This window comes from Pyxicephalus adspersus, chromosome 9, assembly GCF_032062135.1.
Source record: "Pyxicephalus adspersus chromosome 9, UCB_Pads_2.0, whole genome shotgun sequence".
Taxonomy (NCBI): Eukaryota; Metazoa; Chordata; class Amphibia; order Anura; family Pyxicephalidae; genus Pyxicephalus; species Pyxicephalus adspersus.
The window spans coordinates 7,422,565-7,447,043 of record NC_092866.1 but is presented as its reverse complement, the minus strand read 5'-3'; the positions used below and the strand labels follow the sequence as shown (position 1 = coordinate 7,447,043).

At 40.0% G+C, this 24,479-nt stretch overlaps 1 protein-coding gene across 2 annotated transcripts in view; it reads right to left on the bottom strand.

Moving 5' to 3' along the window:
- Positions 1–2,163: 2,163 nt before the first annotated feature.
- DPY19L3 (dpy-19 like C-mannosyltransferase 3) overlaps positions 2,164–24,479 on the bottom strand; it is a 38,012-nt gene continuing 15,696 nt past the window's right edge. For both annotated transcript variants that reach the window (XM_072422448.1, XM_072422449.1), the window contains 9 exons: positions 24,375–24,445; positions 23,405–23,563; positions 21,769–21,891; positions 21,580–21,691; positions 16,225–16,281; positions 13,510–13,592; positions 8,871–9,003; positions 8,124–8,282; positions 2,164–7,391 (listed from right to left, as the gene is read on the bottom strand). In XM_072422448.1, the coding sequence (XP_072278549.1) occupies positions 7,221–7,391; positions 8,124–8,282; positions 8,871–9,003; positions 13,510–13,592; positions 16,225–16,281; positions 21,580–21,691; positions 21,769–21,891; positions 23,405–23,563; positions 24,375–24,445 (1,068 nt within the window). In that variant the 3' untranslated portion in view covers positions 2,164–7,220. The remainder of the gene's footprint in view (positions 7,392–8,123; positions 8,283–8,870; positions 9,004–13,509; positions 13,593–16,224; positions 16,282–21,579; positions 21,692–21,768; positions 21,892–23,404; positions 23,564–24,374; positions 24,446–24,479) is intronic.

Genomic DNA, 24,479 nt, shown 5'->3' with positions numbered 1-24,479 from the left:
TTAGATGTCTTCCTGTGTCTTTTCTCCAAGTGGGTTTTGAGCAATTAAATAATGAGTTTATCTACGGGGTTTTCCAGATATGGTTTTAAGCCTTACCTAAATTATGTGCCCATTGACACTTGGATTACACTTCAGCTCTTTCCATAAATTCCTGCTGGGGGGGGGGGGTGATGCACTGTTTCTATATGTGCTGCAAAAACAGGGTTTACTTGACTAAACCAACCTTTGAAAGTACTACGCAGACACTCCCAGACAGCTGCTCGTAGTAGGGCATGGTTGTTTGGAGACTGGTGACCATGTAAAGATTTCTTATTGGTGTTAAAAAGTGAAGTCACTTCGAAAGGTCTTGAGGAGGTGGCAACACATTGCATACCAGGGACTTCAGTTTTGTGGCTGGTGTGTGGTTGAGGATTGTCATGAAACAGCAGCAGATTTTGAGATGATTTCCCTTTGCAACAATGTTAAATTCTGCACCTTTTCGTAAAGAGTTACAATACCGGTTAAGGTTGGGATAGCGTCTTTTAGAAACAAATCCACCATGACTATGTCCTTATCATCCCAGAAGCCTGTACCCATTTCCTTCCCGGCAGTAGCAAATTACTAGAATTTTTTGGGTGTTGGACTTCTTTTTTGATTTCATTTATTTGACTGGCATTTGGTTTCCAGGCTGTAATGATAAAACTGTAATTTAGCACAAGTCCCCGAATGCGCAAAGAACACCTCAGAGTCCGAAATTTTGGAGTGTATTGTCAAATATTCTTGTGCTAAATCGTGTGGAACCCAATGTGCACAAACCTTTTGTCAAAGATTGGTCTTGTCACACAATGCAAACTGCAACAGTGCGTCAAATGTCATGGAGAACACGTGGAATGGGTAGATATGCAACCTGAGAGTTCTGAGCATCAATGGCCAACTAATTCCAAGGGAGTGTAAATCATTCTATATGATCCTATACAGTATGATAAAAGGTAGGTGAAGGACTTCCCAAGTCGGAACTATGATCAATACCATTGGTGAAATTGGTTTCTCTGCCATGACTGATAGCACAGCATTTCTCTTCCTATTTAATATTGCCCACAAAAGCTTTTAAAAACTACCACTCTTCTGTTTACAATTGTATGGACATCACAGTTCCTCTAATGCAAAGTGTACATATTTCATGCAGTTTCACTAGCATGAGTGATTGTTTAGGTCTAAAGGCCAACGTGGCTCCTACCTTGATCTATACACTACTTTAACAGCACTCTTCTTCTGCTAAGTTCTTAAGACAGCCTTATTTTTGTCTATCCCTCAGCCCGCCTATGGCACAGGATTGACTTCTTCCAGCATCATTACATTCGTCATCAGGTAAGTATATCATATTGAAATTTTGGAGTTTAAATCTGATTTAACCTAACAAAAAATATTAAGCCCTAAAATGTGTCGAGACATAATCCTGCCCCTGTACAAGGCATTGGTCAGACCTTTTCTGGAATATGCAGTCCAGTTTTCGGCAATAGTTCACAAGAAGGATATTATGGAACTGGACAGTGCAGAGAAGGGCAACTAAACTAATAAAAGGATTTGAGGAGCTCGGCTATGAGGAGAGATTAGCTGAACGGAATCTATTCTCCCTTGAGAAGAGACGTATAAGAGGGGATATGATCACCCTGTATAAATATATAAATGCTCCATATAGAGAACTCTCTTCCTCATCATTCACTTTAGGATTGTTACAAAGGACAAGAGGACACTCTTTGCATCTGGATGTAAAGAAGTTTAATCTCTGGATAGGGAAGGGATTCTTCACTGTAAGGCCTGTGAAAATGAGGAGTCGACTCCCTCAGGAAGTAGTTTCAGCAACTACTATAGATTGCTTTAAGAAAAAGCTGGAGGATTTCTAGAAGCACAGAATATAATTGGGGATTAAAGCTTTAAAGTAAAGATAACATAGAGAGACTGTTGATCCAGGGAACATCTGATTGTCTCACGGGATCAGGAAGGAATGTTGAAGCAAATTGTACCAGGGTTTGTTTTTCCCCTGAGCAACTGAGCTGATCCCAAGCATATCAAATAAACAAAGGTGGAGAATGAATATACCTCTTCTATAAACAACATAATTTTTTCACCCGTTGCAGTCCAGAGGACTCACATTTGCACACCATTAAAATAATAAAATGGTAATTCACCACAGGTAATAAAATCTTTATTTTTACAATGTGGTCACAACAACGTTGGTAATGAACAAACAACACCCAATAGGCACAGTGAGTTTCTGCTCCTTAGAGCTTAAAGTCTACCACACGTCTACCAGTACAGAGCTGTAAGCAACCCTTACAAAGTTGGCAACGCTGGCAACATTCAGAGTTAAAATGACCACAGACAGACATTTGTTCTATGAATACAGTAAAAAAAATATTTAGTGGTTAAAAAACAAAAATTGGAGTTAAGATTGTACGTGCATGATCCGATCAACCTATCAATCACCAGCCCAACTGGTGCATTACAACTATACGTAAATCAAGTCTAAACAGCTGAAAGGTCCAAATTCACATTAACTATAAATTCTCTTTTGTTAAAAACTTTAAAACACATTAGTCCCTTTGGGCTATACACAGCCCATCCATATCTTAAACTGGGGAGTTACTATAACAATGTTAAAATTGGGTAGTTCTGTATTCTATATTTACAATGGTCAGGATTTAGGCAAAGACAGTGAAATCAATACACAAACACGGGACGTGTATCAAGCAAATATGCAACTAAATAGGAGGTAAGATTGTACGTGCATGACCGACCATCCTATCAATGACCAGTCCAACTGGTGCATGATAACTATGCCGAAATCAAGTCAAAACACCTGAAAAGGTGTTCACACCAATGAACTATAAAAATCTTTTTTTGATAAAAACAGTAAGGTCATAGTAGTCCCTTTTGGGCTATACACAGCCCACGTAATCCTTACAAAATGCCTTTCCCAAACCGGGGCATTACTGTAACAATGTCCGGTTGTAATGTTATAGTTGGGTAGTTTTGAACTCCATAGTTACAATGGTCAGGATTTAGCCACATACAGTAAACCAATACACAAAAAAGTAAATATGCAACAAAATTGGGGAAGTCTATTACAAATGAGGTTGTTTCTCATTTGGCAGTACACTAAAATATTAATTTGTGAGGTAAATACTGATGTTAGATAAGGGAAACAATTGACTCCAATTTATTCCATAGGTGTTCTGTAGGGTTCAGGTCAAAGCTCTGTGCAGGACTGTCAAGTTTTTCCCCACCAAGTTCCACACTCTATGGGCCTGGTTTATTACAGCTCTCCAAGGCTGGAGAGGATACACTTTCATCAGTGAAGCTGGGCGATCCAGCAAAACTGGAATGGATCTCTTCAAAATCGATTGCTATTTGCTAGCAATTTTTTTGTAAATCCTGGACCAGATCCATTGCAGGTTTGCTGAATTTAATAAATCAGGCCCATTGTCTTAGAACGGACTTTAGCTACTTTCATCAGAATCCTCTTAAACATATTACAAAGTCTGCTTATTACTAATACAGAGCAATGTTACTCACAGAAAGCTGTTCAAGTCTCTAAATAGCACCGTTGCTCTTTCTATTCATTGGAATGTTGCCTATCCAGCACGGAGAACCTATGACATCATCACATTGCAAGGCAAAATGCAATCAATGGGACAAGTACCTTGAGAACAGAAAAGATGAATGTTTAGAGAGCTTTCATTGTACTGATATGGAGGACATTAAAAACTTACAGGGGTCAATATTATTATTAATTAGACGGAAATTTATATAGCGGCAACATACACGATGCTGTACAATAATAGGGGGTTGCAAATGACAGATACAGACAGTGACACAAGAGGAGGAGTGGATCCTGGCCCAAAGAGTTTACAATCTAGGTGTCTATGTCAATGTTTTCACCCAACATTCATACCATACATTTTTTTCTTAGGGTTACCTTAGGGTCCTTACACTCCTTTTTATAGGAAAATATATGTGTGGTAAAATGTAATCACACAAGATGTGACTTGTGTGTGGATTACATGAGTTTTTTCCTTTTTGATTTTAATTAATTGTGTCTACGTTTATTGGGAATAAGGACACATGACTCAAAAATGCAATGCAGCAATATGGACTTTGCAAAAAATGAAATGAACTCCTACTCTTTGGCTGAGGTCCTCTCCTCCTCCTGTGTCACTGTCTGTATCCGTCTGTCATTTGCAACCCCTATTTAATCTACAGCGCTGCTTAATATGTTGCCGCTATAAAAATACTGCTTATTATTATTAATAATATTATTAATACTGCAACACACAAATGTGAAGGGCTTTATAGATCTTAATGGTAACTTGTTATCATGTGCTGGCTGCCTTGCATCACACACAAAATGCAAAGGTGTGAAAGTCCCTCAAGTGAAAAATGTGTGAACCTTAAGTAAAAACATTAATGAATAGGCCCCTTAGAAATGTGTAAGAAATATTATTTACAAAGCCAAATAAATGCACAACTAAAAACACTGAACACCACCGGGTTATAAATGCAGTGACATTGATGTACATAAGTTACTAGTAAGTAATTACATTAAAATCATTTAAAATCAAGTTTTTTAACATCAAATCCACTTCGTTCAGCCGCTGGTAATAAAAACAGTTACAGTTACATCACCTGGAGCTTTCACAGTGGTAAGGACTTATTTCCTGCCCTCATGTGACAACTCCGGGGCTTGGCATTAATGTTTTACTGTCACCCAAATCCGCCCTGGGTGACCAAGCAGCCAAGCACTGCAGCCGTCACATGAGGGCAGGTAACAAGTCTTTACCACTATGAAAGCTCCAGGTGATGGAGTTTACTCAGGCGTAACTGTTATAAAGGAGGAAAGGGAACACCTCACATTGTTCTTGGCTGAACAAGACATTGTGGGTGTAAATTGAAGGCGAGTAGGTGCAGCGTGCTGTTTTGTCCTGCATGAGCATAGCACAGGTTCAAAGGGTGTTTAATACAAATTTACAGTATAAGCTACTGTTGCTCAGCAAGAAATCTGTTTACAGGTTTTTTCTTCTTGTGGAAAAAATGTTAGTTTATTATCAAAGTGAATCTGAACTGAGCCAAATGCACAGTTAAAACCGTATAGATATGTGAACTGTTTCGCATTAAAGAGATTTGGGCAGTGTTGTGTGATTCACTGCTACAGTATGGAATACAACGGTGTAACCTCCTGGCCCCCTGCTTGCCGATTGGACAGTGAAAATGGAACAAATGTTTCACTTAAAGAATTTGGCATCAGGTAAAGTTTTGTTGCAGAAAGGGACAGGCGATAAACCTTCTGAAATACGTATTCTTACCTACCTGATCACTACCCATGCATGTGCAGCTCAGTTTTAGTAAGTAAGATCACCAATCAATCCGAATTCCGCAGCAGGGTATTATATGGGGCTAAAAGCTCAATAGCTTAATTACCCAACCTAGTCTGCGGTGGCCTTAACGCCATACAGGGTCACTTTTTCAAGGTACAGAACAATAAAGTGTATGTATTACTTACTGTATTGAGATGTTTGGGTGGTGGCCAAGGAAGCCCATGGTAAGTTGGTCCTGGCACCATCTCTCATGTATACCTCACTCTAAAAACAATGCACTTTATTATTGGTGAATAAGGAAGGGAGGGGAAATGTTCAGTTTTAAAATATATCTTTCTCTAAATGACAACACAGAAATTAGCATATCTTATCATTCATAGTGACACAGAATCCAAAAATATTTGGCACAGAATTTGATAAATGGCTTTAGTACTTTTAGTACTTTCCAAACTCTGAATGCTCCAAAATGATCAGGGCTGTTAAAAAAGGAAGTTTGCATAGTGTCACAGAGCAGACACCCAAAGCAACCAGAATCTCTGAATCACCTTTTATGTGTCTGCAGACAGGACGGAAACATACAGACTAGTTGTATAGGCTGCTGCAGATCACCTGATTTTGGCACAGAAATTTTTGAGCTCAGTTTTCAGCACATTGTAAATAAACTGCAACATTTTAATTGCATGTCATTTCCAGGGTAAAAGGGATCAAACTGATAGGATGCATTTCACCAGAGGTTCTCTTGTTGGGTTAAAGTGGACCTGAACTCAAAAAGCAAGGATCTGATATGTTACAGGGAACATCTAGAAATATTACTGTGCTTAAGCATTACCCTTAAAGATTATAGAATTCCTCCTGAAAAAGAAGCAGCAGGCTTCCAGTGCTGCGACACTCCAGTTCTGTAGCGTCATAGCTGTGTAGGACATTATCTAAAGCACTGCTGCCTCTGACGTTTATTTGGATTTGGTCATGTCACCGCTAAGAACTCCCTGCTTGCGTTTTATCCAGTCTTTGACTTTGTGCTTTCTCCACACCTCATGCTGCTTCTTGTGTGTCCTCTGATCAGTCATCAGGGGTCAACTCAGACATGAGAAGGCTTTTTCCACAGAGAGATACAACTATAATGTGTGGTAAGTCAGTCGTGGGGAAAAGATTAGCTGCAGGAGAGCCAGAGCCAACACCGGTGACTAATCCAGTGTCTTCTGCCTATTTTTTTCTAGCACAGCTTTCCCAGTACAGGTCCTCTTTATTAGTTATAGGGTTAAATTCAAGATGTTATATATTCCTATATACCATATATATATATATATATATATATATATATATATAGGTGAAGGTACAAGTAAGTGATTACTATGTTTTGTGGAATGACAAACTGAATTCTAGGCTGATAAAATATGTTGTTTGTAAAAAGCAAATGTTAGGAATTTCTGCAGCTAAAACTTCTACTCCAAAATCAGGCAAGACCCCGGAAGTGGACCAGGGTTACTGTACCTCATAGACAGTATTGAATAATGCTATCTTCAAAGCTAGTAAAGAATTATGGGAAATGTTGTTCAGCTGCCACTTAATCAAGTCCTTGTAATACAAGTATAAGTTTGTGTAAAAAAATAATAAAAATAAAAAATAAAATGGCTGGACGGTTCACTTGTCAAATGCAGTCCTCCACCACAAAGACTGCAATGTAAAATTTACCTTACCTTCAAGTCAAACACTACTAGAAAGTCACAATATAAAAACACTTGTTGTGGTCAAGTTGAAATGAACACGTTTGGAGGCAAGAAGAGTCCCGTTTCCACTCGAGGAGTTGGCGTGGACCGATAAGAAGCACTGGAACAACAAATTACTGTCTGGTCTGCCAGATCCTGCCTACTTCACCGGGGCTTTCCGTGACAATCTGTAAACATGAAAAGTTCTGTTCTTGAAGACCCTGGTGAAATACTTTGTGAAGGCAGAGGAATCCTTCTTTATTTCCTCGCAGAAGCGGGGGAAGGGAGAAGGATTCAGATCTGGGTCGTTTTCCCCAGGACCGTCCATTGTCTGGTTAAACAAAAGAAAAAAATATTTGCTGATAAACAGTAAGTCACTCCATTGCCAATACAAATAAGACAAGAGTTAACCTAAAGGCCAATCATATGGCCCACTTTATTTAGGGAAGGCAAAGTGTGGTTATTGTGCCAAGATTGCAGATAATGAATTGAAGCTGCTCTCCATCCTTCCTTCCAGTCCTGCACATGTTACTCTCTTGGACCCTATTTTTACTGCACACTGTGAGCATCTAGAGCAGTATTTCTAGATCTTTTTAACATAGGGGAACCCTTGAAAAAACTTTCAGGTCTTCAGGGAAACCCTGCAATATTTACTATATCCACAACTCACAGTACAATAATGTGGTGGTCAGTGGGAAGAATGTTCCTTACATTGGGATGAATTTCACCCTTATAGATAGCAAAAAGATCATTGGTGTCACAAACTGACCTGAGAGGCACAAACTGCTTATTGCTCAAGGAACCCCCAGCAAACTATGGAGGAATCCTAAGGTCCCATAAAACTCTGGTTGATAAACACTGGTCTGGAGCAACAGCAAGTCAGACAGAGCTCCCCTCATTTCCTGGCTGGAGGACGTCCAGCACCATCGAGCCCTTTCCTCCCCAGCTGAATCATTTGAAACAATGCATTAAAGGGGCAAATAATATTTATCATAATAAAAGGCAAACTTGACCCATTAGCAGTGCTTATTCATGTGACTAAATAACATGACAGTGTTCTCACATGGCCATTGTTGATATCCAGCAGATCACGTAGGCGACATCCTCTCCTGTGTCTCCGCTCATAACATATGCTGTCCTCTAATATGACGTAGTCAGTGCCGAATGACCTCAATATGCTGTGTACATCTTCTGGGGATCTTTTTGCATACACCTGATACACCTATAAAACAGAGTGTCACTATTAAAGAGGACCTGTGTACAGTGCAGAAACAACACCACCAGAGCAGCTTTCCAAGACATGAGGTTATGTCTGATAATTCAGATGATTAACTCCGCTATATTACCATTAATATTGGCATTGGCTAATATAGGCAGAAAAATGAAAAATATAAAATCAATAAAAAAGGAGCGATATTCTAATTTTTCACAGGAATTAAGGGTCTGTCAAACTTCCTTTCAGACACCTGACAATTTGGCTGGTGGAAGGCATCTACAAACATTACTGAAAGATCGAACAAAGTAACATCTTGTGCCAAAAAAACAATATAGCCATTTACATGGCGTTAGTTTCCTAACCATGTGTGAACGAAGCCTTGCAAACTTTTGGTTTTAGGCACAATGGCTGTCACCTAGATCACATGACCAGAACCTTCTTTGATTGGCTCCTAAACATTATTGAAGAATCAGTACTACTATTTAAATTCTACTCAAAAAATTCTACTCAAATTCTAGATCTCCCTTTGGAATATTATTCCAAAAACTCCAATAACAGCGTAAGGATCCACCAATCCTGTGTGGGTGTGCACACCTGCTTGGTCCTGTCCCGGAGGGTCTTGTCCTCATAATGCGGGTGATTCGTCAGAATTCTCCCAGTGCAAAGCTTCACCCCAGCCAGAAGCTGCATACTGCCTGCAAATACAGCATTTCTCGCGGTGTTTGACCTTTACAAATGGAAACAAAACATCATTACCAGAAATTCATAAATGTAGAGTATCAAGCACCATACACAAATCAGTGGATAGTGGAGAACTGAATGTTGTGGCTATTAACTTATCTGGACACAATGGACAATGAGTAAAGGGGTAAGCTGGTTGGTTAAACTGGATTTTGTCCTTTGCTTGCCTTTTCTGGGCAGAGATTTCAGATCTCTGTTTCTCTGGGTTTCCAGCAACAAAGCTGAACTGTGCATGTGCAGTGTCAGTTTGGTGGCCAGGGTACCCGGCAATCCCAGATTCACCTGCGCTTGCCCAAACTGACTTATTTCCCATGCATCTGCGCGGGACTAACACCATCCCAGCTTGGTCAATCAAGAAAAGTTGAAGATAGCAAGGGGGAAGTGAAGAAGGAAGACAATGGTGGCACCCTGTGAATGAATGGGGTTAGGGGAGTAAAGCAAGGTTTAGTTCTCCCAGGAGCCCAGCTCCACACACTGGGCTAGGTTTATTAAAGCTCCCCAAAACTTGAGAAGATACACTTTCATCAATGAAGCTGGGCAATCCAGCAAACCTGGAATGGATTTCCTAAAAGTCATTTGCTATTTGTTGACAAATGCTTTCAATCCTGGGCCAGATCTATTCCAAGTTTACTGGATCATCCAGCTTCACTGATGAAAGTCTATCTTCTCCGGCCTTGGAGAGCTTAATTAAATCAGGGCCACTGGGTCTAATTTATTAAAACTCTCCAAACCTGGAGAAGACGTGAGAGAACCTAGGTGATCCACAAAACCTGGATTTCCTAACAAATTATTTGCTATTAGTTTATACATATTTTCAGTTCTGGACCAGATCCATTCCAGGTTTGCCCAGGTTCTCCCATAGTAGTCTATTTTCTCCAGTGTTAGAGAGCTTTAATAAATCAGGCCCGTTACGTAAAGCTAGGCTCTTAGGAGCTAAAGAGGAACTAAACCCCACTATACTCCCCTATCCTCATTCCTTCGCAGGGCACTGCCATCTTCTTCCTTCTTGACTTCCTCCTTGCGCTCTTTGGCTACACTGATAATGAAATAAGGCCCAATGTGTGCAGGAGAAAGGCTCTTGGAAGATGTAGGTCTGGGCAATAAGGAAATACCAATGGCCTCTGACTTCCCAGTAGCTTCCCCTGCAAGGGTATGGAAGCACAAAAAAGAATAAAAGCCCATGCTGGCCAAAAGTGAACACACGAAGAGGTGTAAAAGAAAATTTGGGCACTGCCCGGGCATGCTTTTCATTTCTATGACTATTTCAACTTTCAACAATCATTTTCATAAGCATATAGCTAGAAAATCTTTCTAAAGACTATGGATGACTTCTAAATAACCCATTCGTCTTGTGTCAGTATCACACACCCAGCGCTAAGCCGAACAATATGAGGGTTGGGTCATAAATCTCTTACGGGTATTATAAACATGTCTGGCTCCTGTCCAGACATCTGCCATTGCATGCCAGGCTCTGATCGTTTGAAAGACAAATATCTGTAGGTTTCCTGTGCAGATTTACATCGGAAAAGCACAGCACCCGCGTTCTGCCACCTCAGCACTTCCCTCCCGGACGCCGATGATATAGAATACATATTACAGTTTTATACCGGTTACATCCACTCCAACATAAACTGCTCTCCAGAGGACAGAATGCATGAGGTATTAGCCAGCTTTAAATATGATGATGGTCTTAAACATCTTGTCACCGGAGCAGTTTATCATAAAAAAACATCAATAGTTATTTCAGAAATCGCCGACAGCGGCTTTTTCACGTTTTCAAGGACGCTCCATCCTCTGGCGGGCGGCCTGAGGATTAGCATTAAGCAGATGTGGTGCCATTCTTCAACTTCGCAAAGAGCTTGGGGGCCGAGGAATCCGCGCCAATAGCGTCGCCCTCGTCCCCGGTAAAAAAAAAATTTGTGGATGCTTTTTGGAGACACGATGAGCCTCCATTATCATTTGTCTGTGTAGCCCTGTAGCCGCCAATAAAATCTGCACTCGTATGGGAAAGCGACAGCTGGAGAAGGAAAGCTTGAATATTGTGGCTGTGGGGCAATGCAGACAGTTCCTAAAGAAAGCCATGGGCTTGTGTCAGAAATATACAGGTCCTCTTTATTTGGCAGTACTTTGTTAAAACTTGACTGTTCAGCTTGAAAGTTGGGGGGTTGCCTGAAGTCAACTATTGCACCCTAGACATTTGCCTGATCTAGAATTGAAACAACAGAGTCATGTAGGAGAGCCCCAGAGTGTTCGGCTCTGGCAATTGACTGTTCAGAGAATCAAACTATAGAGCTGTTCTGATACAGCTAAGCAGACTTAGGAGCTGGGGGGCTGGGTGTTTGTGTGAGGTCCAGCAGATGGAAGTGAGACAGCTAAGTGACGTGAGGAGTGAGGAGAATACGTCACATCTTGTAAGCAAAACCTGCCACTTGCTGATATTCATTTTCCTAAGCTCTGCTGTTTTGCTGGTGCCCTTGTTCAAAAATTGTCCCTTCTGGGTAAAAAGGAACAAGCGGCCTCCTCCCAGGATGCAGTGATCAAGCCTGAGCAGCTCAATTGCCAGGGCCCAATACCTTGACATGAAGAGGAAGAACAAGCTAACTGTGTAAGCCAAAAAGTTAGAATGGGGAAACTGGGTGGTTAAACTGGATCTGACCTCAAACAGTTAAGATTTTGAGTAAGAAATTGGAATTTGATGATATCACTGTGGTGCTGATCACTGTCCTCCTTGCTGGAGGCTGACAAGGGAAAAAGTAGGAATCATTGAGTCAATTTGCCTATAAAGCTAACATACCCTAAATACTCGAATATAGACTGATCTGAATATAAACTGAGGCACCTACTTTTACCTGTAAACTACACCAAAACAAAACACAAAATGATTATAAAGAAAATAAACACACACTTTTTCTAATGGCATTTTCACGTCTAAAAAAAACAAAAACATATTGGTTTATACTTGAGTATGTATGGTATATAACTTATTTAGTTACTGTGAAAACTTTTCCAAGAATTTTTACCTTCCCCCGATCTCTCCAGTTAGCACAAACATCAAAGTTACCCCCCTAGGATTTTACCTGCAAAAAGCAGTAATCCCAAGTCACACTCGGGGTCACTTAAAACTTAAAAAAACACTTACCTTGTTCCGTTGCCGTCCCTCGACCTCCTGCTGGTCCCCGCAGGTCCTGGGGACATGTCCTCCTCCTCCGATCTCCAACCATTAACTGCAGAGACAATCTCCGGGGTTTCCCTGTGACGTTGGTGCATGCCTCGGTCCGGGCAGGAGGAGCGGCGGGAAATTCAAATAATTTTGTATTGGATTCAATACAAAATAACCGTATTGAGTCTAATACAAAGAAATCTTCATATAATATATATACATATATAATTATAATATATATACATATATAATTATATTATATATATTATACATGCTTCTGTACAGTTTTATATTATGTTTCACTAATTTTTTGTTTTATTTTTTAACAGATTTTTGTGTTTTTTTCTATTTAAAATTTATAAATGTATTAAATATTAAACATTGTGCAGTGAATTATGCCTATGAATTAGAAGTGTGTGTGTGTGTTTTCCCCACTGTAATAAATACTGCAAGAGTGCACAATTTTACAATCACAATATGATATTAACACAAAAATAAATGTTATATATACTCACCCTTAAATACCCAAGTATCCAACATGATGTGACATCAAAGCACTGAATTACTCCTTTAACAAACAATGATCAACCTGTGCACTTTTCCCATCACAATTCCTTCTTGCACAGTGTGCTGACATCACCAAGCTGCACCCTATGCATTACGTTCATTCTGACAGGTGAGGTGATGATCAGGCAAGGGACAGCAGGGTGGCTCAAAGGTTAGCACTCTGGCCTATCTGCATGGAGTTTGCCGGTCCTCCCCATGTTTGTGTGGGTTTCCCCCAGGTACTCCGGTTTCCTCCCACAATCCAAAAACATGCAGTTAAGTGGCTTCTTCCCAAAATTGCCACATTAGATTGTGAGCCCCTTAGAGGGAAAATTAGTGACATGACTATAGACTTTGTAAAGCGCTGCGTAATATGTTGCTGCTATATAAATACTGTGTAATATTATTAATAATAATAATAATAATAAGGGACATGGTCTTTCTCTTTCTGCAATAATAACCTGTCTGATGAAGTATTTGAAAAAGGGGAACTTTAGTTCCACTTTAACTCTCCCTGGAGTCACTTTAAGACACATGGGTGCCAGAGAAACTGGCACTTGTCATGCTTTCCAAATGCCCGGCCAGTGCTGTGTCAGCAATTCCAAACACAAAGCTGAGATCACTGATAGACAAGTGTGATAATTTAACTCTCTAACACCTAAAATGGAAATTTGGCATTAGAGAAGTGTGTTTCGTTAACAAGGAGGGGGGAGATATGATAGTGGAGGAAGGAAGCCATAACACTTTGGGTAATTTAGGAGAGAGGAAACAGAGACGGCTACTTACTTGATCCAGCTCATTAACTGCACAGTGTCAGGATCATAAAATTCCCGCAGTTCGGAGAGCTCCTGAATTATTCTTGGCCAGAACTAAAACACAAGATATATGACAAGATTTCAGAGGATCCACAAAACATTTATAAAGCTTTCTTCTTCTGACCTACACCAAACCACTAAAGCTTCCAAGGATGAGCCATCTTCCTAACTGCAACTTCAGGTACAGATAATGTAATAAAACAGGGCCAGAAACTTGAGCTGCAGAGTTGATTCCGGGTGGCTGTTTTTAGCCACTTAAATTCGCTTAAAGTTGAGCTTTGTGCAAAGAGCTAAATACAAGGATAATTTACATCTATGGGAGCCGTGTTACCCAGCTAAGAATTTTTGCTTCAGCATAAAGCCCTCAATAGTCAGATAGACCTGAGCTTTGTTTGCTGCAGTAAGTAGCAATAGTTTGAGTGTCCCTTACATATGGGTGAAGCACAACTAGTTGGCTCATTGTGCTGCATCTCTCTCCCCATTCTAAGTTCCGCAGTACAGGATATCCAACATGCCGATGCCAGATGAAATTCAGGTATTAGGCTACGTACACAGGTTAGATTTTTGTTGGTCATTAAAGATCCTTTCCAAGGTCAAAAGACTGAACTATGTATGAACGAGTGCTGTTCTGCTCTATGGAAGGGAGGGGGATTGAAAATGGGCAAGGGACATCTCACTGCGCTCTCTCTCCCCCATCACTTACAATTGTTCTACTATTACAATTGTTCCTGGATCTGCCAAGTCAGAACCATAAACGATGTCCGCTGACTGCTGTACAAACACCAGATTCTCGTCCAATGAAGTGATAATTGGACAAGAATCATTTGATGTGTGTATGTAGCCTTACACTGCAGGAGAATGTCACCCCCTGTACTATGTACTATGGGGAAAGGTGAGTATATTATATTATTGGACTATTTTCACCACAGGTTCATTTATGTACAATTTAAAGCAAAATGTACCTGAACTCCACCTAAGATAGAAAATTTCCCTTAGGCTTTGTTCAGACCTGCAATGGGAACAAGCATACCCATGCAGCTCCCAGAGGCTGGTAGTTTGCCAGCTGCTATGCCAACTGCCCCACAGGTTCTTGCATATTTAATAACTTGTGTGATACCTCCCCCACCGCATAGATTGTAAGCTCTTTGGAGCAGGGTCCTCTCCCCCGGTGTCATTTGCAACCCCTATTTAATGTACAGCGCTGTGTAAGATGTTGGTGCTATATGAATCCTGTTTAAAATTATTAATAATATTAGTAACAGGCTCTGAACCTCTACTGGGCTGCCATGGGTGAGTTGCTACATGTACGTTACAATGTTTGAGATGATTGTTTTTGCCTAGGACCAGCAAGTTGCCGGCCGGACCTCATCCCCTACAATGAAGGACCAATAGCCCTGCACTGTAAATGAGATTTCTGAGGTGTGCACACAATCCAATTCATCAGATAGAATAGGAGAGTACAGGGCACCAGGCAAATGAGGGGTTGGAAAAAGAAAAATTGTGATTTACGGATGTTTTAGACAAAAATTAGAATTAAATCCTTGCAGTGTGGGAAAAGCCCTGCTGCAAGGTTTTTTCCCCTTTACTGCAGTTCGGCTTTCAGAAATGGGAGGAAAGCCACAATGAAAAAATGGATATTGCTTGAAGTGTTAGATCCAGACTAAGTTCAGTGTACCTTTTTAATCTTTCTTTACTGCCCATTGCCCCATTACTATTATTAATAATAAACAGTATATAGCGGCAACATATTACACAGCGCTGTACATTAAATAGGGGTTGCAAAGGACAGACAGATACAGATAGTGACACAGGAGAAGGAGAGGATCCTGCCCTGAAGAGCTTACAATCTAGAAGGTGAAGGACGTATCACACAATAGGAGGGGGATATGGAGTGGTGGGAAGTAGTGAGGGTTTAAGAGACAGAAGAAGACTAGTAGGTGAGGTTGAAGCGTGGTTTTTAAGGGCTCTTTTCAATGAGCGGAAAGTAGAAGCAAGCTGAATAGTACGAGGAAGACCATTCTAGAAAGTATGGGCAGCTCTAAATAAAGTATTGGAGCCCATTAATCTCCATTCACTACTTGTCCCAAAGACACAACAGGAAATGAGAAGTAATCTCTCTAAAGAGATGTTTTTACCTTTTGTTAATGTTCCTAATTAAACAACAAATGTTACATATAATATCCCATTGATTCAATTTACTGCAAGGTTATACAGCGGCTACAGTTAAACCCTGATGTAGATGTATATCCAGCACATATTACTCTATATATACTCCGGAAATAAACATTTTAACACTCCCTTATTACTTTAGGTACAATTTAATAAGCAGAATCTAGCAGGCAGACCCCTTCTGACCTCAGGTGTGCAATGAGCACATCAGTAGCAATATTCCCTTTGCACAAAGCGCTGCATAGGACAGGACTTAGCTTAGATTTTGGGGGATTAAGAACTTGCACCAAAGTAAGCCTAGGAAAACAGAGGTGCACTGAAGAGGATTTTAAGGCTAACAAGGTGACAGAAGACACTTCTTAGAGAGAAATCTGTAGAAATATGGAGGCAGCCAAAATGGGATGACTCTTGAAACTGCTAACTGCTTTGCTGCACATGTGTTCTGTGCTAGTAATTACATTTTAATGAGCCTAAATATCTCCTATAGAAAAGAAGAATAAATACAAAAAATCCTTACCTTGAAGATCACACAGATGATCAGAATTATTGACACCAGATATCGAATCCAATTAGCCTGCAACATAATACATTACATGATAAGCATCCCAAACAAATCCAAAATGAAAGAAAAATTCTAAAGTTCCTAGGAGACGCATGGGGGATGTCATTGCAGAACCCCCTTGGAAATTGTAGGTTTGGTCTGTTTTAAAACGAAATCCCTGAGTTCAATACGTTTTAAACAGGCAGGAACAAACATGAATAGCTATAAAGCCAAATGCCCCTATATGCATACTTATTCCAAGATAGTGACACAAATGGGCTCCTCTGATTGCAGGGCTCTTTCTGCTTCTTTGTTTTCAGCAAAGGTTTTCCTTGCACTGAACCCAATACTTACCCAGCAGCCATATTTTGTATTAAATCAAATATCACCGCACCAGAATCAGATATTAAAGTCTTGCCCCACTACACAGTGATGTCACCAATCTCTTTCCTTAAATAATGATGTCACTAACTTTGAAATTAAAAAATTACCGGTCCCTCTTGTTATATCACAGTGATGGCCACAGACATAAGTATTACCCTTTAAAACAGGGGTGTCAAACTTTTGCCCCTAACATCTTTTTTTTTTGGCCTCCAAAGGAATCCTAAATAGGAACTGCAACTGGCCTGCTGCTGCATTGAAATACGCTACTACAATTCCCGGCATCACTCGTGTCTATAGACCAGTGGGCTCTCTGCCTATGTGTGGCCCCGCATTGGACTGTTTTATAGACGCAAATCATGTCGGGAATTTTAGTAGCGGCGCTATTTCAATGAAGAGGGAGTTCCAGCGGCGGGCCACTCACAAGATTTAGCCCCGCATTGGCCCCGTCTGGCATTTCCAGCACTCCCCCTCAGCTGTACTTTTCCTTGCTACTCCAAGGCATGGACTTGAATGGTTGGATTTTTATAGAAGAATATTGATAATATTATTGATACCCTCTGCAAAAAAAGGTTACCATTGAAATTTAATTCAGAAGGCTTGAATAGAGAAAGAGGCATAAGATTTTTTCTTAAATAAAATTAAATAAAACATATTTTTGCCTCTTTCTCTAATATAAGCTTGTTCCATATTGAATGTGAAGCAAAACATCTTTGTTTTCATATGAAAAGGGTTTATATCTAATGAAAAGGAAACATTTCCTCAATTTTATCAATAAATTTCAAAGTTGGCCCGTGACTTTGTTTTTAATTTTGGCCCTCTGTGTATTTGAGTTTGACACCCCTGCTCTGAAAGAATATAGTGGTGTTATCAGTGGAACCTTTTTTTTTTTTGTAATATATTTCCTACTTTCTAACAGAGTGTAGGAAGAAAATGGCTTTATACTGCCATCTAGTGAGCAGATCTAATAATACATCATTATCAGCTTTTTGGTGTAAACTTAGGGGTTTGGTCACACCACTCACACCAACACTTTATTGGTGTGAACTGAAGACAAAGGACATAAAACAGGTTCCTCTATTAGAAACTTTTTTGACAATGATCACCAGTACAAAAGTGGGAATAAATTCCCTAGCCAGAAAAGCACCCGGTAGGTATTACCCTTCCCAACCTAATTCGCCCTACCCCCTCAAAAAAAACAAAAAAAAGTCTTGGTTTGACCAGGAAACGCACATTAATATTTTCTTTTTTATCGTATTGTATAGGTTTTGTATTTTGCATTCAATCACAGTATTACAAGGCAGAAGGAGTTATATGCTGAAATGGTTATAGGGTGGAATAATTTTGTATACCCCAATCTATTATCCCATGTGCCCTGACACATACAAATATAAATTATAGTTTAGTAAAGAACAATGCTGGTCTTTTTGTGTATAGGTAGCTTTAATTTAGGCCGCTAGGGTTACCAAAGGGCAGCAAATAATTATCAATAAATGTAAATTTACAGAAAATGGTTAGAGACTGGGCCATGCAATAAGAGATGGTCAGAGACCTCAGATAAGCAACAGGAGATGGTCAGAGACCTCAGAAATCCAACGGGAGATGGTCAGAGACCTCAGATATGCAACAGGAGATAGTCAGAGACCTCAGATATGCAACAGGATAGTCAGAGACTTCAAATATGTAACAGGAGAAGGTCAGAGACTTTAGATATGCAACAGGAAATGGAAAGAGACTTCGATATGCAACAGGAAATGGACAGAGACTTCAGATATGCTACAGCTGATGATCTGAGGCTGCAAATATGCCAAGAAAGATGGTCAGACTGCAGACATGCAACAGGAGATGATCAGAGACCTCAGATATGCAACAGGTGATGTCAGAGACTTCAGACATGCTACAGCTGATGTTCTGAGGCTGAAAACATGCAATAGGGGATGATCAGAGACCTCAAATATACAATGGGAGATGGTCAGAGACTTCAGATATGCAATGGGAGATGGTCAGAGACTTCAGATATGCAATGGGAGATGGTCAGAGACTTCAGATATGCAACAGGAGATGGTCAGAGACTGCAGACATGCAAAGGGTGATGGTCAGAGATTTCAGATATGTATGGGAGATGATCAGAGACCTCAGATATGCAACAGGAGATGGTCAGAGACTTTATATATGCAACAGGAGATGATCAGAGACCTCTTATATGCTACAGCTGATGATTTGAGGCTGGAATTATGCCAAGGGAGATGGTCGGAGACTGCAGGCATGCAACGGGAGATGGTTGTAGACCTCAGATATGCAACAGAAGATGATCAGAGATTTCAGATATATATGGGAGATGATCAGAGACCTCAGATATGCTACTGGAGATAATCAAAGACTTCAGACATGCTACAGCTGATGTTCTGAGGCCGCAGACTTGCAACAGGAGATGATCAGAGACCTCAGATATGCAATAGATTTGAATATACCAGTAATTTCCCGTTTGGATCTACTTTTGAGAAGTAAGACTAATATTTTCTTAAAATATTTTTCTGGATATGGCATTATTTTATATATACATTACATTTGAAGGGGATTTCATTTTGTGTGTAGTTTCCAATCTCAGCATGCCTTTTATAATTGTTATATCCTTCACAGGTGACTGCTCTTGAAGAGGTAGGTTGTCTTGGTCTAGTTCTGCTTTATTAATTGTGACGTGATGCATTTAGAAAATGTATTACAACGATTGAAAAATCTTTCCAGGAAAAAATGCTGGTTTGGCTCAGGGTTACTCATATCACCACAAGCCTTGGCAAAATCTCAGTGGAAGAAAAAGATCAGAGCTCTTATTTCCTGATCCTACCCCTCAGCAGAATGGCACGGGCTTGGGGATATGTGCCCAGCACTAGAAGAAGCCCAGAACGGTTTTTGCTTCAAAGCATAGCATTTCCACTTCTTTTGTTTTCAGTGATACACAAGACACAAGATTGACCATGATTGCCAGAATTCATTATACATATAGCAAATTTCTGGAACTGTCAGAAGCCGTGGCATTTACCTACAATTTGTCCTGAATGGGCTGTAATATTCACCAATGCAGAGGTCAGGTTTTCTGTGAGTCAAAGCTCTCTCATTCTTCTTTAGTTGGCAACAAGAGCTGCATTAAATACGGTAGGTATGGTACTACATAAGCCATTCTGAGCCAGGGTTTCTCCAAAGGACAGTAGAAGTCCTTGTCATTGATTCATCTTCTGGCTGAATGTTTAGTTCTGGTGTACTATTAAATCTTACTAAAATTTTATGTTCTGGACCATAAATTTATGCTCCACCTATACATTTTGCTGCCATAATGGAGCCATTGTTTCACCATTGAGGTTAGACACTTACCTAAAGGATTAATGTTAGGGGTTAGGTTCTGGGTAGGTTAGCTTGTAGTTATGTGTACTAAGCAGGAGTTAAAATTAGGTGCCAGATAAGAAGGGTTAAGATTAGGCATCAAAAAGGGGAAGGAGGATTAAGGAAAGGCATCAAAATGATAAAAAGGTTGGGTAAGACACCAAGAAGCAAGGCTTAGGATTGGGAAGCAAGCAGAAAGGTGTTAAGAATAGGTGAAATGTTGATAGGAAAATTGGTATAATCATTTTATTGGAAGCACTATTTTGGAATCTTTTGCTAACACCATTTTAATAATATACTTGCTCCAATGCCACTCGTTGCAGCCAAAGTCATGGAACTAGTCATTACCAATATATAAAGACAAACAACACAGACCAGCATCTTTTCACTGACCACTAATATAAGTGGGTCCTTCCCCCACTGACCACCAATATCACTGGTGCCTTTACCTATTGATTCCTATTGACAAGGGACACGACATATTGCACTGACTGAAATGTATTTCTAGCAATTACTAACAATAAGTAAACCTCACGTTTTATATTCCTTGAATTGTGCTTATATACATATAGATGTACACACACAGAAGTCACACTAATGTACTGTGAATGGTAGATGCAATATTTTGTAGCAGGGGTTCCCTAAGACCTAAACATTAGATCATTAATTCCTTCCAACTAAAAGGTTTAGAAAGGCTGATTTATATGGCTTTTGGTCAAAAGATATGTTGTATTTCTGAACTTGAGCTGAAGCTTTGGAGTAGGTAGCCAAGAAAAGAAAAAAATAGATTCTTTGATTCAGTAAGTGGATGGAGGACAGTCAAGGGGAGTGTGTAAGCCAAGAAGTGAAGAAGATAGTGACATGCCATGGTGTACACTCTCTCTTTGGGCCTGATTTATTAAAGCTCTCCGAGGCTGAAGAGGATACACTTTCATCAGTGAAGCTGGGTGATCTAACAAACCTGGAATGAATTTCTTCAAAGTCATTTGTTAGCAAATGTTTTGATTCCTGGAGCAGATCCATTCCAGGTTTGCTGGATCACCCAGCTTCACTGATGAAATAGTATCCTCTCCAGCCCTGGAGAGCTTTAATAAATCAGGCTGATAATTGGAAATCTATTTTCATGTTATGTACATCTCGGAGAACTAAAGAATTTATTAACTCTCACAAAGATTGAACTGCTATTCCTAAAGCCTTCCTCTGCTTCCCTCCCCCAGGCATCATCCAGGGTCACCATCTACTTTCTGGACCCAGAAGCTGCCTTAGAGATAGCATAATCATGTAAATCTTGGTGCAGTGCTTGGCTCTGTTCTTAAATATGTGACAAGTATTAGCTTCTAATGCAGCCTTTCACTTTGTGATTCGCTGCAAAGTCACACCATTGCAGTCTAATCACTGGAGGAGAGAAGACTGAGAAAACACTTCCTCCTGCCTGCAGCAGACTGATGATTTGACATCACTCCAGCCTGGATTAAGTTAGTCACTTGAGAGGTTTTCAAAACAAGAACTGTACCATAGATGATAACACTTAGATCTAAGGTGTGCAGTAACCCTAAGGGTTGTCATACTAACCCTTTGCGGCGTGTAGAGACGGGTCAATCGCAGCACAAATCCCCAAATGTCCTTGCTGGCCACTCCAAAGGAAGCTAAGACACACATGTGGGATGTCCAGAGGTACTTCATTCTGTAATAAGAGGAGTTTGTCTCATCATCCTGTGACAAGGTGCAGCCAATACACTCAGGTCTAAGATCCAGACTTACCGCATCGTGCTGATAGCCAGACAACCAAACATCACGTTATGTACCAAGTTATAGGCAATGTCTGCTCGGACATGGCAAGCTCTGCTTTCACTCCAATCTTTCTGTTTGTTGCCTGATGAGATGCTGGAAAACAAGCAGACATCTAAAGATACAATCTATTTTATATATAAGCTCTTCTGGGCGGGGACCTCTCCTCCTCCTGTGTCACTGTCTGTATCTGTCATTTGCAACCCCTATTTAATGTACAGCGCTGCAAATTATGTTGGCGCTATATAATTATTATTTAAAAATGATAATTATACATTGCTGGAATAATTAAATCCTCCTTCCTTGTTACATAATTGAAAGTACATTTTTTGTTTTTGTAAGGTTATAAACTTTTTTCAAGGGTGTTTCCCCATACTTTCTCATTCCTCTCATTAAGCATTGTCTTGTAATTAGCATTGATTGACTGGTACCTTGCTAACATGCCATGACCTGAATCCTCCTTGAATGTGTGATGTGGATATCCTAGGAGTCTGCAGTGCATGTGCATCCAGTATGTGACATCCGACTTCTGGTAGCAGTATCAGAAGTACTGAATAGACGAATTTTTAAAACATGGGTGTGAGGATTATTCTCATTCCCCCCATCAAGGTAACTTTATATTTGCATACCTCTTCCCCACAGCCAGCTCACTGCTTGCATCAGGAGTGAGGACTCTGGAGAGGAGTATCGACACTGAGTCTTGTTTTCAAGAAGCCATGTACAACCTGCAACCTGTCAGCCAACTAAATGTGATCTGCCTGCATCACATAGAGAAGAGCACAGACCCAGTGGTGATATCACTGTGTCTAAAATAAAAAATGTAATTGGAATGGAAAGATTTAATAATGTAATGAACATGGTGATGAGGGTGGATGGGAGGAAAGACAAAATATAGGCAGAATAAACTTCAACTTTAAATCTTATATGGGATTGGACTGATTGGGTTAAAATTTACTTTAAAAATTTGATATATATAATGATCAATGCCTACCCTAAAATTGGTGCAGCACTACTGAATTCAATGAGAGTTTTGCAGAAAGTCTTGTGACTGGACTCGCCGTCTCCTTAATTCAGCAGACATAATTCTGTGTATGTTTTGGTGCCCCAATCTTTATGAATGAGGCAGAATCGGAGTGTGTAGTACTACACAGATAAGGAGCAGATAGAACTATACAGCTGTCTAATAATATTAAGCCTTTTAATCTCCTTTACACATACTTCATCTCCATCCTTTGATCGCACATCTGAAATATCTGACCATTTTAGATTATCTTCTAAAGGCTAGATTATCTCATTACCACTAACCCTTTCCTTCCCCCTCAATGTCCTACCATAAATTTACAGAATCTTCCCTGTGCAATGAGTCCTAATTCTACGGACCTTCCTTAATTTGTGAAAGCACAAATCTTTATTGGATCAATGAAACCTTTATTGTTGTTTGTACAACTCAGTCTCCTGTATTGTTTGTCATTGCTTGTTTCTCCCATTCTCAATCCTTATTGGTATTGCACTGTAATGCCATCATTAAAATAAAATAAATAAGAACAGGTTTGACCTAAAAAAATAAGGATTGAAGGAAAGAACTGACAAAAACAAAAACATAACTTACCTTAGCTTGTGGAAAGCGGTGATGAATGCTGCAATGATTAGGATGGAAAGAACGAACACAAAAGGGTAGAGAAGTAATGAGTCTGCAAGTCTTTCAAATGTGTCAAATGGAAGCATCTGGAAGGGCTCCTCGCACAGATAAAGATTGGCATCAAAATCTCTGTAACAGAAAAAGAATTCTTATATGCATATATTTATAAAATATATGGAAATTATACGTAAGTTATATTATTTTTCTTTATGGAGAAACCCAGTAAGAAGCAGAAGGTCTGACACCATACTGACCATCTGTCTCTCAAGTAGACCTTTCTGCAATAAGGACCTCTGCACCGCCTGACTTCTAGTCAACAAAGGATATTAGTGACAACCATGACTATTATGTAAAAATCATACTTTTCCTGACTGCTGCCTCTTATTGTAAAACTGTGGCTTGAGCAGCATATTGCTAAGCTACTGCCAACCCCCTCTGGGTTGTGTGTTCCAGAGTTCATGTGACCCCAAGTTCCTGTGATCCTAAGTTCTTGTGATTCTGAGTTTTTGTAACTAAAAGTTTCTGAGTCCCTGCATTTCCTTCTGCTTGTATCCACCTACCTTCTTTTGCTACCAATCATTATCTTTGTTTGAGTTTGTACCATGTTATGATGTTTCCTCTGGCCGCAGAAATTTATGCACGTCTGTATGGGGGCCACAACATGGTATACCTACCAGTAATCTCCATCATTCTGGTCCAATAGATGTGCTTAGACTCTGCTCCTTTACCTTTTAAACTCCTAGCCACAGAGTCTTGACAGCACCTGTGACAGTTTACTATACAGTCAGGCTGTACCCATGCAGCTCCCAATACATTTATAACCTGGGGCCCTTCATTCTGTGGATATAGACACTTGTCCATGACAGTTGATAGAGGTGATTGCATCAAAGACTAAAAAGTCACAGCCACAAAAAAGCAACAAAAAACAAAAGATGATTACCTTGTTTTAAAACCCAGTTTGGCTTGTATGAACTTAAATATGTGTTCATCCGACTGCAGACTAAGGACTTCCTGTTATAAAGAAAAAACAAATAATTATAAAACA